Here is a 12,994-nt window from a genome sequence, read left to right as displayed (position 1 = left end):
TCATTGCTTTCAGTGTTATGTTCTTTTCCCTAATATACACTAACTACTGGGCTTAACTGTAGCAGATGATTCTTAAGCCATCTTTTATCGTGTGATGCAAGTACACGTCTTACAGATTTAAAAAATAAAACAAAATCAAATCATTACATGGAGAGAATCAACTCTTGGATCACTACTTATAAGCTGGCCTTCAATTTTAACAAAGGAAGTGCATCCAGTTCATTACAATTCAACTTGCACAGACAGTCAATTCTCTTACTATGGTAGAACAATTAGTACAGCAGAAGACACCATACACAGCAAAACCCATTTTTACATTCCTGCAGTTTACATTTTCCCACTTTTTATGTTCTTTTTTGTTGGTCCATACAGAAGTCATATTCTCTCAATACAATTCTTTCCCATCATTAATGATTCTGTGTTATTTTCATACAGAGTTCTCGAAAAAGTGCATCATATTCCTGCTCACAGTCAGCCTTGGAACAAAGCAGAAAATGCAGCCTATATGCAAAGTTACTTATAAGGTAATCTAGCATTAGTGCAGTAAGCAAGATTTTCATTGTTGGTGCACTGGGCCACAGCCACCTGTGTTATACGTTCACAGTGGTTGGAAGGATGGGAAAGTATGCTGAGTCACTTCCTTAATGATAATCATGATCTGACAACAGCGACTCTAGTAGCAACCTTCTTTCTGCTCACTGCATTGTAATACAACATCTTTAATTTAATATCACAGTCATTTATACAGATAAACACTACTTTTGAAGACAGTTGTCTCTATAATGGGTTTCACGAATCATCGTTACTTATGCGTGAAAAACGCTGATCCATATTAGTCATGCAGTCTTAGGCTGGTAAGACTTAATGTCAGATGTAAACATTCCTTTTCAAGATGCTCCATAACACAAGGAAAATTTCTGACCTCTTTCTCTCCCAGGATATGAATGAACTGAGTGGCCTCCATGTCAGCAGTAAGCTGTAGATTTTGTGCCCATTGTTCTCTGTTTATAAAGACAGACAGCTTTAGTGTTTTAACCAATACTGTGTTGTAAGCTTTATTTACCATTATGTTAAAGTGATTATGAATAAAAAACTTGCTTCTGTGTTTTATTTACACCATTGGACATGGTCAGAATGAAGACGGAAACACATGCATGCATTTGTGTGTTTCAGCACTCAGTCACTGCCTTTGTGATTATAACAAAGACAATGGCTAAGTGCTGAAACACACAAACGTGCATTTCCTTCTTCGTTCTGATCATATCCAGTAGTGTAAATAAAACATGGAAGCAAAAGTCTTTCATGAAAACACATTTAAAGACATTCGTGTTCTAATGTGAGACCTATTATTGATAATCATTATGAAATTACAGTAAACAAAACTTTTAACACAATGTTGTTTAAAACACTAAAGTTGGCAGCCTTTGTAAACAGAGAACAATAGGCATGAAATGTACAGCTTGTTGCCAACAAGGAGGTCACTCGACTTAGGGATGCCTTCGGTGAGAAAAAGGGCAGAAATTGTTGTCTTGTTACAGAGCATCTCTAGGAGGAATGTTTATGTATAACATCAGGTTGTACCAACCTAAGACTGTGCATCTAGTACGGATTAGCATATTTTATGCGGAAGTAACGACGATTCGTGAAAGTCCATTACAGGGATCAGTCTTCAAAAGCAGGGTTTATTTGTATAAATGATTGTGAAATTCAATTAATCCTGTTGTAACAGCACAAAGAGCAGAATGAACATTGCTATTAGGGTCATTACTGTCGGATCATTTAAGTTGCAATAATGAAAAGAACTATGCTTTCCTAGTCTTTTAGTCGCTAAATAATAAATGTTTACTGCACATATAATTAAGAATTCTGAAACAAAAAGTGCTATTAGATTAAACTTCACTAAGAGCAGTCAGTAAAATTTATATTCTACCTTTTCCATATAGTGACTGCTTCTTTGAACGCAATAAGGGAGCTATAATTCTAACCACCCCAGAAAAATAGTACTGTACTGATAATGAAAAGCAAACAAACAGTAGTGTAAAAGTTACATTCTATTGTAACTTTAAACAGTGCATGCATATATATATATATATATATATGCACTGTTTAAAGTTATATATATATATATATATATATATATATATATATATATATATATATATATATATATATTTCTGCTTGTGTCTGTATATGTGTGGATGGATATGTGTGTGTGTGCGCGCGCGAGTGTATACCCGTCCTTTTTTCCCCCCTAAGGTAAGTCTTTCCGCTCCCGGGATTGGAATGACTCCTTACCCTCTCCCTTAAAACCCACATCCTTTCGTCTTTCCCTCTCCTTCCCTCTTTCCTGACGAAGCAACCGGTGGTTGCGAAAGCTAGAATTTTGTGTGTATGTTTGTGTTTGTTTGTGTGTCTATCGACGTGCCAGCGCTTTTGTTTGGTAAGTCACATCATCTTTGTTTTTATATATATATATATATATATATATATATATATATATATATATATATATATATATATATATATATATATAATTTTTTTTTCCCGCATGTTGGATCGCAAGTTCAATTAGCGAAGGACCAAGGACATTCTGTTTGCACCCTGGATGTGACAGAGAGAAACTGGCCCCAACAATGAAATCAATATGTGAGAGTCTGGTTCCATGGGAAAAAAGCATAAATACATTCAGCCATAAGCATATGATCTTTCGGATAAACTTGTTGCAGAGTGGTTTGTTAGCAAGAGTGTTGGGAATTCTACTTGATAGCAATGTATTCAGAGAAAGGGCACTTCAATTTGCTGCAAAAATGGGGATCAGCAACTTCACAGCATCGAATGGTAGGATTGACTGGTTTAAAACTCTTCATAATGTATACAACCAATGGTGTGGTAAAAATGTAAATGTTTATAGTGGAACTGTGGACCAATGTAAAAAAGAACTGCAAAATATCTTTAAAGATTATCATCCAAAAAACAATTTTAACATTAATGAAACTGGTCCTTTTTTTTTATAACGCGTTACCAACTACGATCGTATGTTGTAAAAGTGAGAAATGCCACAGTGAGAAACTGAGTAAGCAGAGGTCTATGCTGATGGGTCTAAAAACTTATCTTCTTTGGTAACTGGTACATTTAAAAAGGCAAGGTTTTTCAAAAAAATGTGAGGACTCTGCCCATTCATTAATACTCCAACAGCAGTTCATGGGTAACTGGTTCCATTTTCACATCCACCACACATGCACTGGACACTAAGACGGGGGCAAAAAATAGGAAAATAACGCTGCTATTTGACAGATATCCAGCACATCCTGACAATCTGAGGCTCAGAAATATGAAGTCAGTGTTACTGCCTCCTATTTGTATGAGTGAGCTTCAATCATTAGATCTGTTAATCATCCATTCATTTAAATGGAAATATTGAAAAGTGCTTGTCCAGAAGACTATATTTATGCACGATAATGGCACGGACCCAAAATCTATGACCATATCACTTTTGGATGCCATGCATTATGTAGCCAAAACTGTTTCTATCTGTTTCATGAATGCAGGGTTCACAGAAGATACACCAGAATCACTGGAAGAAGATTTGCCTCAGCCTACAGATTTTTCTGTGATAGGCATATTGTTTACATGTTAAGAGTATGCTGGTGTTGATGTTTCAGTCATCATTTCACAGGTGCCAACAGCAGAGAGCACCATTAGCAAACATTTTGAAGAAGGGAAGAGAGAGGTGACTAGTGAAGAGGATCATGAAGCAGATGAACAAGAACCAGTTATGCCAAGCAGTAGAGTAGCTATGGAGGTTATTAACATTTTGAGACAGTACATTGCTAGTGCATCAGGTGATGATAATGTGTTTTATGCCTCATATCCTGTGGAGAGACAAGTCGAGCTAATTGCTGTTAGAAAGAAATTAAAACAATTATTTCAGATTTTGAACAATATAAAGAAAATGACAGTAAGAGTAATCCATTCATTTTCACTTTTAGTGTTTCCTATGCGATCCTGTATCTTACATTTTTTTGGGTCAATCCAATGAAATGCGTAAAGTGGGGGGGGGGGGGGGGGTTTACTGGTTATCGAATATGTTATATACGAAGCTCTAATGGAAGGCACAAACCCAAAAACTTCTTACAGAAGCTGAAGACTGTAATTAGAATACCATCATTAGTTTTATGTCGTGAGCACATCCTTAAGTTACATCCTCAAAATGACACAACAGCCTTCAACAGACATATTCCACAGGTAATCACTGGGCTTCAAAGTTATACCACAGTTTTTCATGAATAATTTGAAAGCTTCTCTCTTGGGAAAACTCCTGTTCCCTGCAGAAATACTTCAGGTTTACCCTGTTAGTTTCTGAAAGCAACTGTATATTATGTAATTCACTGAAAGCAACTGTATATTACACAATACTGTTCATATACAAGTACCTTAACTCGGCTTGAGTGTCTTATGCTAATTGTACCTCCCTAAAATGAAAATGGGAGTACGAAATCAGATCAGGTATTGAGGATGTACAAGACTCAAAGCTTTCACCAAATCCACAATAAATTAAAAGAAAAATACCATATTGCTATACATATCATCAATAATAAAAGAGTGTTTCAAACAGATCATACAAAACAGCAGAACACTACTGCATAAGTCAATAAAATACTTACCACATTACATTTATTTGCTTTTAGAAAGTAAAATAACACATCTTAATGAGATACATACCAAATAGACAAAATTATAGTGGAAATACCTGTTCAGCAATATAAAAAGTCCGAGATGAATTTGGATGCTCCCAGTAACAGCGGAATGTTTCACCAAGGATTGGATTGTAAGGTTTCTTTAAGCCTTTTGGTTTTTTATAAAGACCCGACAGGTACCATTTTACAACACCCTTCATTCTGGTAAAGGCATCATCCTCCAGTACTGCCCTGAATAAATTGCAGCAGTTACTAATGATGCTTATTGATGAGAGACATTGATCATATGCACACACATGAGGGAGAGGATGGAGAAAGAGAAAGAGAAAGAGGAGGAGGAGGAGGAGGAGGAGGAGGAGGGGCGGTGGGAGGGGGGAGGGGGGAGGAGGGGAGGAGGGTAGGGGGGGTAGGGGGAGTGGGGAGGAAGGAGGCAGGAGGAGGAAGGAAGGGGCAGCTACCAACAGTTCTGCTTTTAAAAATTTACAAATTAAAGAATGAAACAATGATTCTGCCAATAAATTTGCTACGAGTAAAATTCTAAGAGACGAATCTTAAGTTATCGAAGCATTCCACTGTTAAGAAATTAAAACAAATCAAACTGTCTATACAATTAGTTGACTGTTCAAAAGACTATCACAATAGTAGTACCTGGGGAAATGTATCCATAAAAACCCGACTTAATGCATTTATACAACTTTAATTAAAATGCGCAAAAAAATCTAACATTATCTACAGCAGGGCCTTAGGCCGATATTACACTATCAAATTTCTTTGTCAAAGATCTGATCAAAGATGTGATCAATATTCATCAAATATATTTGACAAAGATCTTTGATGTCATGCTAAAAAGGGGAATTACACTGTAGTCATATTTTTCGTCAAAGTTCAAGATGGCTGACAACAACAACTTGTTATTAACCGCAGCAAGGAAACGTACCTGGGTGAAGCTGTAGGTTTTATGACGACACGATAAAAGCATTCAACAAAACTTGTTACGTGAGCTTATAGTGGAGGGCATCAAATCGTACATCAATTACTTAAGAATGGATGAGCATGCATGTCTATATGTCCTCATATCACACAGCACAACATTCACTTAAGAACTGCTATATCTGCAGAAGACAGGCTCACTGTAACATTCCGATTCCTTGCTACAGGAGAGAGTTATGTTAAGTTACGTCAGGTCTCCAATCTTCTTAATATATTTTTGTATTCAGCATGCCTCATGTTGTTAAGTGCCTCATCAGCTTCATACATCTCTATTAATTTTGTAGTTGTCAGTACACACCAATTGTATTTACCGGCAATGTTTATAAAAACACTACAGATGACAGAATGCTGCAGCGATGTTAGTGCTGAATGTGGTAACATGTCACATTGCAGTGAACAGAAGACAAGCAACTGCTTTGATCAAATCTACAGCGAGGCCCTAGATTTGATCAAAACCTTGATGTCATTTGTCAAAGTTCCCTATTACACCATCAAATTTCTTTGACAAAGATACTGGTCAAAGAAATCTGATAGTGTAGTACCGGCCTTATTGCCTAATTTAGCTACCATTAGTACCGCCCAAGTTGTACTACTTACTTGGTCAGTAACTGCAAATCACACCACACCTGATTACAACATTCAACTTGTACTACAAAAGAACCGCACCCTATATTGCTCTGATGATAACTAAGGTTTTCACATACTCCATGACATCAAAATTGAGTGACTTTTAAAACCAGCACTAGGGACTAATACAGAATGTAAGTAGGCAATATCACTAAGACTTGTAAATAAGTGAAAGCTATAGCCATCCTGAAATCAGATACAACAGGTGACATCACGTAGAACTTTTGATGGGTCTCCGTTCCATGCCTCCCATTCAAGTTGTTTGGGAAGATTGAAGCAACTAGTTTGAAACTGCAAATCAGAAGCAGTCTTTCCTCAAAGTTCATCAGGAGTGCAGTACTTGAAAATGACACACTGCAGGGGCAAACCCTATCAACTCTTTTGTTTTTCCATTTACTTTACACACGAGAACTCCATAGGACCAAACAGATGAGTAAATCTACATGGTCATGGAATGAGTCACTACATGAAATTAACTTCAGAAAAGTTAACAACAGATACAACTTCCATGAATCATATACAGACAACATGCTGTCAAATATATACTAGCATAATCAACAACATAACAAAGGAATTTGCTTTTTTTTGCCCCCCAGGAACTCCCTAATAGAATAGGAGGAGTGGCCCATGAGTGTTGCTGAAAACCATGACACTATTAGTATCATTCTGTTCAACGAACATGGGAGTGGGCCAAAGCAGTAAGATGTTGAGTCAGGGGTCTGCAACATGACGAAGACCTATTGGAAAGTAAAAGTTATGGATCACTCAGAGCTCTAACAGACTTGCATAGTTTCTTGAACGCAGCACAGTAACGACTGCAGTAAATTATTCCAACAGTTAAGAAATAATGGTAATTATTTTATATACTTTGAGAGAGAGAGAGAGAGAGAGAGAGAGAGAGAGAGAGAGAGAGAGAGAGTATGTACAATTCACTGCACAATACAAGATACCAACTTGAAAATAACATGCCCACTCATTTTTAAAAAAATGTATGTTACACTGAGCTGACAAAAGTCATTAGATAGTGATATGCATATGAACAGATGGCAGTAGTATCGCATACACAAGGTATGAAAGAGCAGTGCATTAGTGGAACTCTTATTTGTACTCAGGTGATTCGTATGAAAAGGTTTCTGACACGATCAAGGTTGCATGATGGGAATTAACAGGCTTTGAACACAGAATTATAGGTGGAGCTAGACACAATGGACATTCCATTTTGGATATAATATGGAATTCAATATTCCGCAACCCACAGTGTCAAGAGTGTGCCAAAAATACCAAATTTCAGGCGTTACCTCCCACCACGGACAATGCAATGGCTGATGGCTTTCACTCAATGACAGAGAGCAGTGGCATTTGTATAGAATTGTCAGTGCTAACAGACAAGCAACACTGTGTGAGATAGCCACAGAAATCAATGTAGGACATACAATGAACATATCCATTGGGACAGTGTGGCAAAATTTGGCATTAATGGGCTATGGCAGCAGATGACTGGTGTGAGTGCCTTTGCTAAGGCACCACATCGCTTGCAGTGCTCTCCGGAGCTCGTGACCATATCGGTTGGACCCTAGACATGTGCACAAGCATGGCCTGGTCAGATGAGTTTTGATTTCAGTTTGTAACAGCTGATGGTATGGTTTGAGTGTGGCAAAGACCCCACAAAGTCATGGACAAAAGTTGTCAACAAGACACTGTGCAAGCATTATCACTGACTGGAAATGGATACGTTTGGCTACTTTGATACCATTTGCAGCCATTCAGGGACTCCATATTCCCAAACAATGGTGGAATTTTTATGGATGACAATGCGCCATGTCACTGGGCCAAAATTGTTTGTGACTGGTTTGAAGAACATTCTGGAAAATTTGAGCAAATGATCTAGCCACACAGATCACCGGACATGAATCCCAACAAACATTTATAGCACATAATCAAGAGGTCAGTCATGCAGGAAATCCTGCACTGACAACATTTTTGTAGTTATGGATGGCTATAGAGGGAGCATTACTCGATATTTCTACTGGGGACTTCTAACAGCTGTGGTGCTTTCATCAGAAAATCACGGCCAAATCCTGAATAAGACTACGAACACCTGAGGCAGTGCATGCCACACCACTATAAATTAAATTAAATGGAAATACATAACAGTCGTGTGCAAAAGTCTGATGCAACCTAGTCTTTTTTACCATGGCAGCATGATACTGTTAACGATTACAAGAAATGCTGTAATGTAACTCGAGTGATGGGGTGAACAGCAATTTACAGCTGTTTTCTGATGACACTGTGGTGTACGGGATGGTGTCTTCATTGAGTGACTGTAGGAGGATACAAGGTGACTTAGAATTTCTAGTTGGTGTGATGAATGGCTGCCTGCTCTAAATATAGAAAAATGAAAGTTAATGTGAACGAGTAGGAGGAAAACAATCATGTAACATTTGAATACAGCATTAGAAGTGTGCTGCTTGACACAGTCACATCAATTAAACATTTAGGTGCAACATTGTAAAGTGATACGAAATGGAATGAGGATGTCAGGTTGGTAGTAGGGAATGGAAATGCTTATCTTCATTTTATTGAGGGAATTTTGGGAAAGAGTAGTTCATCTATAAAGGAAACTGCATATAGAATGCTAGTGCAACACATTCTTGAGTATTGTTCGAGTGTCTGGGATCCCCATCAGACTAAAAATGAGATGCGAGTTCCACTTTACCTGTTGGGAAGGCTCCAATGTCTCATGTCTGGAGCACTGAATGGCAGTTACCTCTAAATGTAGAAAAATATAAGTTAATGGAGATGAGTAGGAAAAACAATACCATAAAGTTCGAATACAGCATTAGTAGTGTGCTACTTGACACAGTCAGGTCAATTAAATATGTCAGCATAATGCTGCAAAGAGATACGGAATGAAACAAGCATGTAAGGACTGTAGATGGAAGGTGAATACTCAACTTCAGCTTACTGGGAGAGTTTTAGGTAAGTGTGGTTTATCTGTAAAAGAGACTGCATGTAAGACACTATGGCAACCCATTCTTGACTACTGCTGAAGCGTTTTGGATCTTCACGAGGGTGGATTAAAGGAAGACATCAAAGCAATTCAGAAGTGGGCTGCTAGATTTGTTACCATGAGGTTTGATCAACATGCAAGTATTATGGAGATGCTTCGGGAACTCAAATTGGAATCCCCTGATGGGAGACAATGTTCTTTTTGAAGAACACAATTGAGAAAATTTAGAGAACCAGCATTTGATGCTGACCATAGACTTGCCCTACTGCCACCAATGTACATTTCACTTAAGAACCACAAACATAAGGTAACAGATTAGGGTTGATATGGAGGCATATAGGCAGCTGTTTCTCCCTCACTTTTAATGCAACTGGAACAGAAAGGGAAATGACTAGTAGCAGAACAACATAACCTCCGCCAAAAAAGCAATATACAATGCCTTGCAGAGTACTGATGCAGATGTAGGAAGAATCAAGAGCAATAAGGTAGGGGTCTGTTAATTATCAGCAATTCAAACATATGATGAATAATGGTACCCCTTAGGGAAACTGCAGCAAGCCATGGGACAGATCATATTGTTCACTGTGTGTGTATTCTTGGAGGTCCCTTTCATCATGTTGAAGAGACTGTTTCTGGAGCCAAAAGGGAAGAGGGTGCAACCAACTGTTGATCATGGTGGTGGTGATGTTTGGTTTGTGGTGCGCCCAACTGCGCGGTCATCAGTGCCTGTACAAAGTCCCAATTTTTTCGCACAGTCTAATTGAGCCACTGTCATGAATGATGAAGATGAAATGATGAGGACAACACAAACACCCAGTCCCTGGGCAGAGAAAATCCCCAACCCGGCCCAGAATCGAACCCAGGACCCTGTGATCCAGAAGCAGCAACGCTAGCCACTAGGCCACGAGCTGCGGACATTGATCATGGTGCATGCTGAAATGAAGAACATCTGTCACCTAGGTTCTGAATTTATTGTTGAATCACCCTAGCAACTAAGAAGAAAAGACCAGACTTGCTCAAATAATTTCAAGGAAGCTCGTAATGTGGAGAACTGTCTCCAGAACTAATTGCGGGCGCTCTAATTCTGAGCTGAGTGGAAGATTTGGAGGTTCTGCGACAAGCTATGCATCAACCTACTACACTTGCAAAATACTGCTGAGAGCTACAGACTAGCAGACGTTGGAAATCGTCCAAGGTCAATCCAAACATGCTGGAAAGGCGTTTCAGCTAAGTTTGAGTCAGCCAGGTGGTTTTTGAGGAAATGCCTTTCTCCTCTGGCACTCTCGACAGTGTGACACATAGTGATGGACTCTCCTAAATACACCTGGCCAGAAAAATCTCTTGCAGGTCCTATTGTATGTCTTAATAAGTCCTAAATGTGCAGCCTCAGGTGTGTCATGGAATTTCTGTAGAACATCTAAGTGCATGTGTTTAGGAATCACTGGTAGCCACCTCTTTCCAAATGGATCAACGTTTTTCTTGCAAAGTAATCCATTAACTAACTTAAATTGTCCTTTCACATCCTCTGACCAATTTAAGGCAAGCATAATTTGAGATATCTTGGCGCCCTTCTTCTGCTCAGCAGAGAGATCCTGGAGTGCAGCAACACAGTCACTCTCTTCGTCAAAGTCTTGATGGTCGTGCACAGGGTTTCTTGAGAGACAGTCGGCATCTTGGTGTTTTCCTCCACTTTTGTACACTATGGTAATGTCATACTCTTGAAGACATAGTGCGCACCTGGTGAGTTGCCCTGTTGGATCCTGAAGACCTGTCAACCAACAAAGTGAATGATGGTCTGTAACAACTGTGAATGGCCTTCCATAGAGATACTGTCAAAATTTGCACATGGCCCAGATCACAGCAAGACATTCTCTTTCTGTGGTTGAGTAGTTTCTCTCGAATTTTGTAAGTGTCTTCAAAGCATAGGCTATAGCCTTCTCTTTTACACCCGAAATTTCCACCAGAACAGCACCGATCCTATACCCACTGGCATCTGTGTGTAGTTCTGTAGGTGCTCTCTCAGCATACAGACCAAGTACAGGGTCAGTTGTCAGAGCTTTTCGCAGCACATCGAAAGAATCTTGTCGAGCACCACCCCAGATAAATTTAGCATCAGCTTTTAACAACTCTTGGAGTGGCCTGGCTTTGATACAAAAGTCTTTGATAAAATGATGGTAATAAGAACATAATCTGAGGAAGCTTCTCACATCTCTAATACTTTTAGGAATAGGAAATTCCATTATAGATCTCCCCTTTTCTGGGTCTTCGTTTGACACAAAGTGTCCAAGTATTTTGATTTCTTTTGTTTCAGTCCACCTTGTTGAAGACACTTAAGAATGGCCCTCAGTCTTTTTACATGTTCATCAAATGTCTCTGAGAACACTATAATGTCATCTAAATAACAAAGACACATTGTCCACTTCAGGTGACTTAGAAGGTTAGCCATCATCTGCTCAAAAGTTGCTGGTGCATTACACAAACCAAACGGCATTACCTTAAACTTATACAGGCCCTCAGGGGTGATGAATGCAGTTTTCTCACGATCAGCCTCATCTACTTCGATTTGCCACTATCCTGAATACATGTCCACGGTTGAGAAAAACTTAGCCCCATTCAGACAATCTAGTGTATCATCAATTTGTGGAGGGGGAGAAATGTCCTTTTTAGTTATCTTACTAAGCTTCCTGTAATCAATACAAAAGCGCCAACTGCCATCCTTCTTCCTGACGAGAACCACTTGTGACAACCATAGGCTCTGTGAAGGCTGAATGATGTCATTCCTCTTGATTTTCTCTACCTCACTGCGAATTATTTGACATTCCATTGCTGACACACGTTATATTCTCTAGCTTATTGGTTGATGGTCTCTAGAACTAATCCAGTGCTTCACCGTTGATTTGCCTAATTTGCTCTTAACCTGTGGATTGAAGCATTCAGAGAACTCTTGAAGAATGGCAAGTAGCATCTTCTGTTGTTCCTTAGTGAGATCTGGTGATAGTCGAGCTAGAAGATCTTGTCTCTTAGTGGTAGCATCAATTTCGCCCACAGACTTGGCATGGGAGATTTCTATGATGCTCAGCTGTTCGGCAATTAATGGTTCCGCATTTGCTACGCACATGCGTCTTGGAAGGATCTGTTGTCCTCAGTGACAGTTAACTATCCACAATTCACTGAATCCGTTCTTAAATGAGAAGACAGAGTCTGGGATGACCAAGTTATTCTTCAGTGGTATGCTTCTCTTACTTTCCACTACAAGATCCATGGTTTAATGCATGGCATGATACATGACAGTTACCTTTCTAGTGCTGACTGAAAGAATGATCACTTCACCTAGCACACATAGTCACCACAGCGACCACAATCTATAATTGCCTGAGAAGCTTTCAAAAAGTCCCATCCGAGAATGATGTCATGACTACACTCTTGTAAGATGATGAATTCTAAGGGCTGCATATAGCCACTTATACCCAGACGAATGGCACACCTTCCTGTAGATTTTACACATTTCCCATTAGTCACCTTCAGCAGAGATGTTTTGTTGTCGACGAATACGGTTTTCTGCAACTGGCGACGGTACTTCTCCGAAATGACTGAATATGATGCTCCAGAGTCCACAAGAGCTTGGACTGGTCAGCCATCCATGAGGATATCAACGTAGTTTCCTATCATT

The 12,994-nt window shown here is 39.1% G+C and overlaps 1 protein-coding gene across 1 annotated transcript in view; it reads right to left on the bottom strand.

Moving 5' to 3' along the window:
• The window catches only part of LOC126470042 (oxysterol-binding protein-related protein 8), a 228,000-nt gene that overhangs the window by 77,811 nt on the left and 137,195 nt on the right, over positions 1 to 12,994 (bottom strand). The window contains 1 exon segment of the mRNA XM_050097538.1: positions 4,751 to 4,928. Within this exon segment, the coding sequence (XP_049953495.1) occupies positions 4,751 to 4,928 (178 nt within the window).

Source organism: Schistocerca serialis, chromosome 3 (assembly GCF_023864345.2).
Source record: "Schistocerca serialis cubense isolate TAMUIC-IGC-003099 chromosome 3, iqSchSeri2.2, whole genome shotgun sequence".
Lineage (NCBI taxonomy): Eukaryota > Metazoa > Arthropoda > Insecta > Orthoptera > Acrididae > Schistocerca > Schistocerca serialis.
The sequence above is the reverse complement of the archived record's forward strand: the minus strand, read 5'-3'. Positions and strand labels throughout refer to the sequence as shown.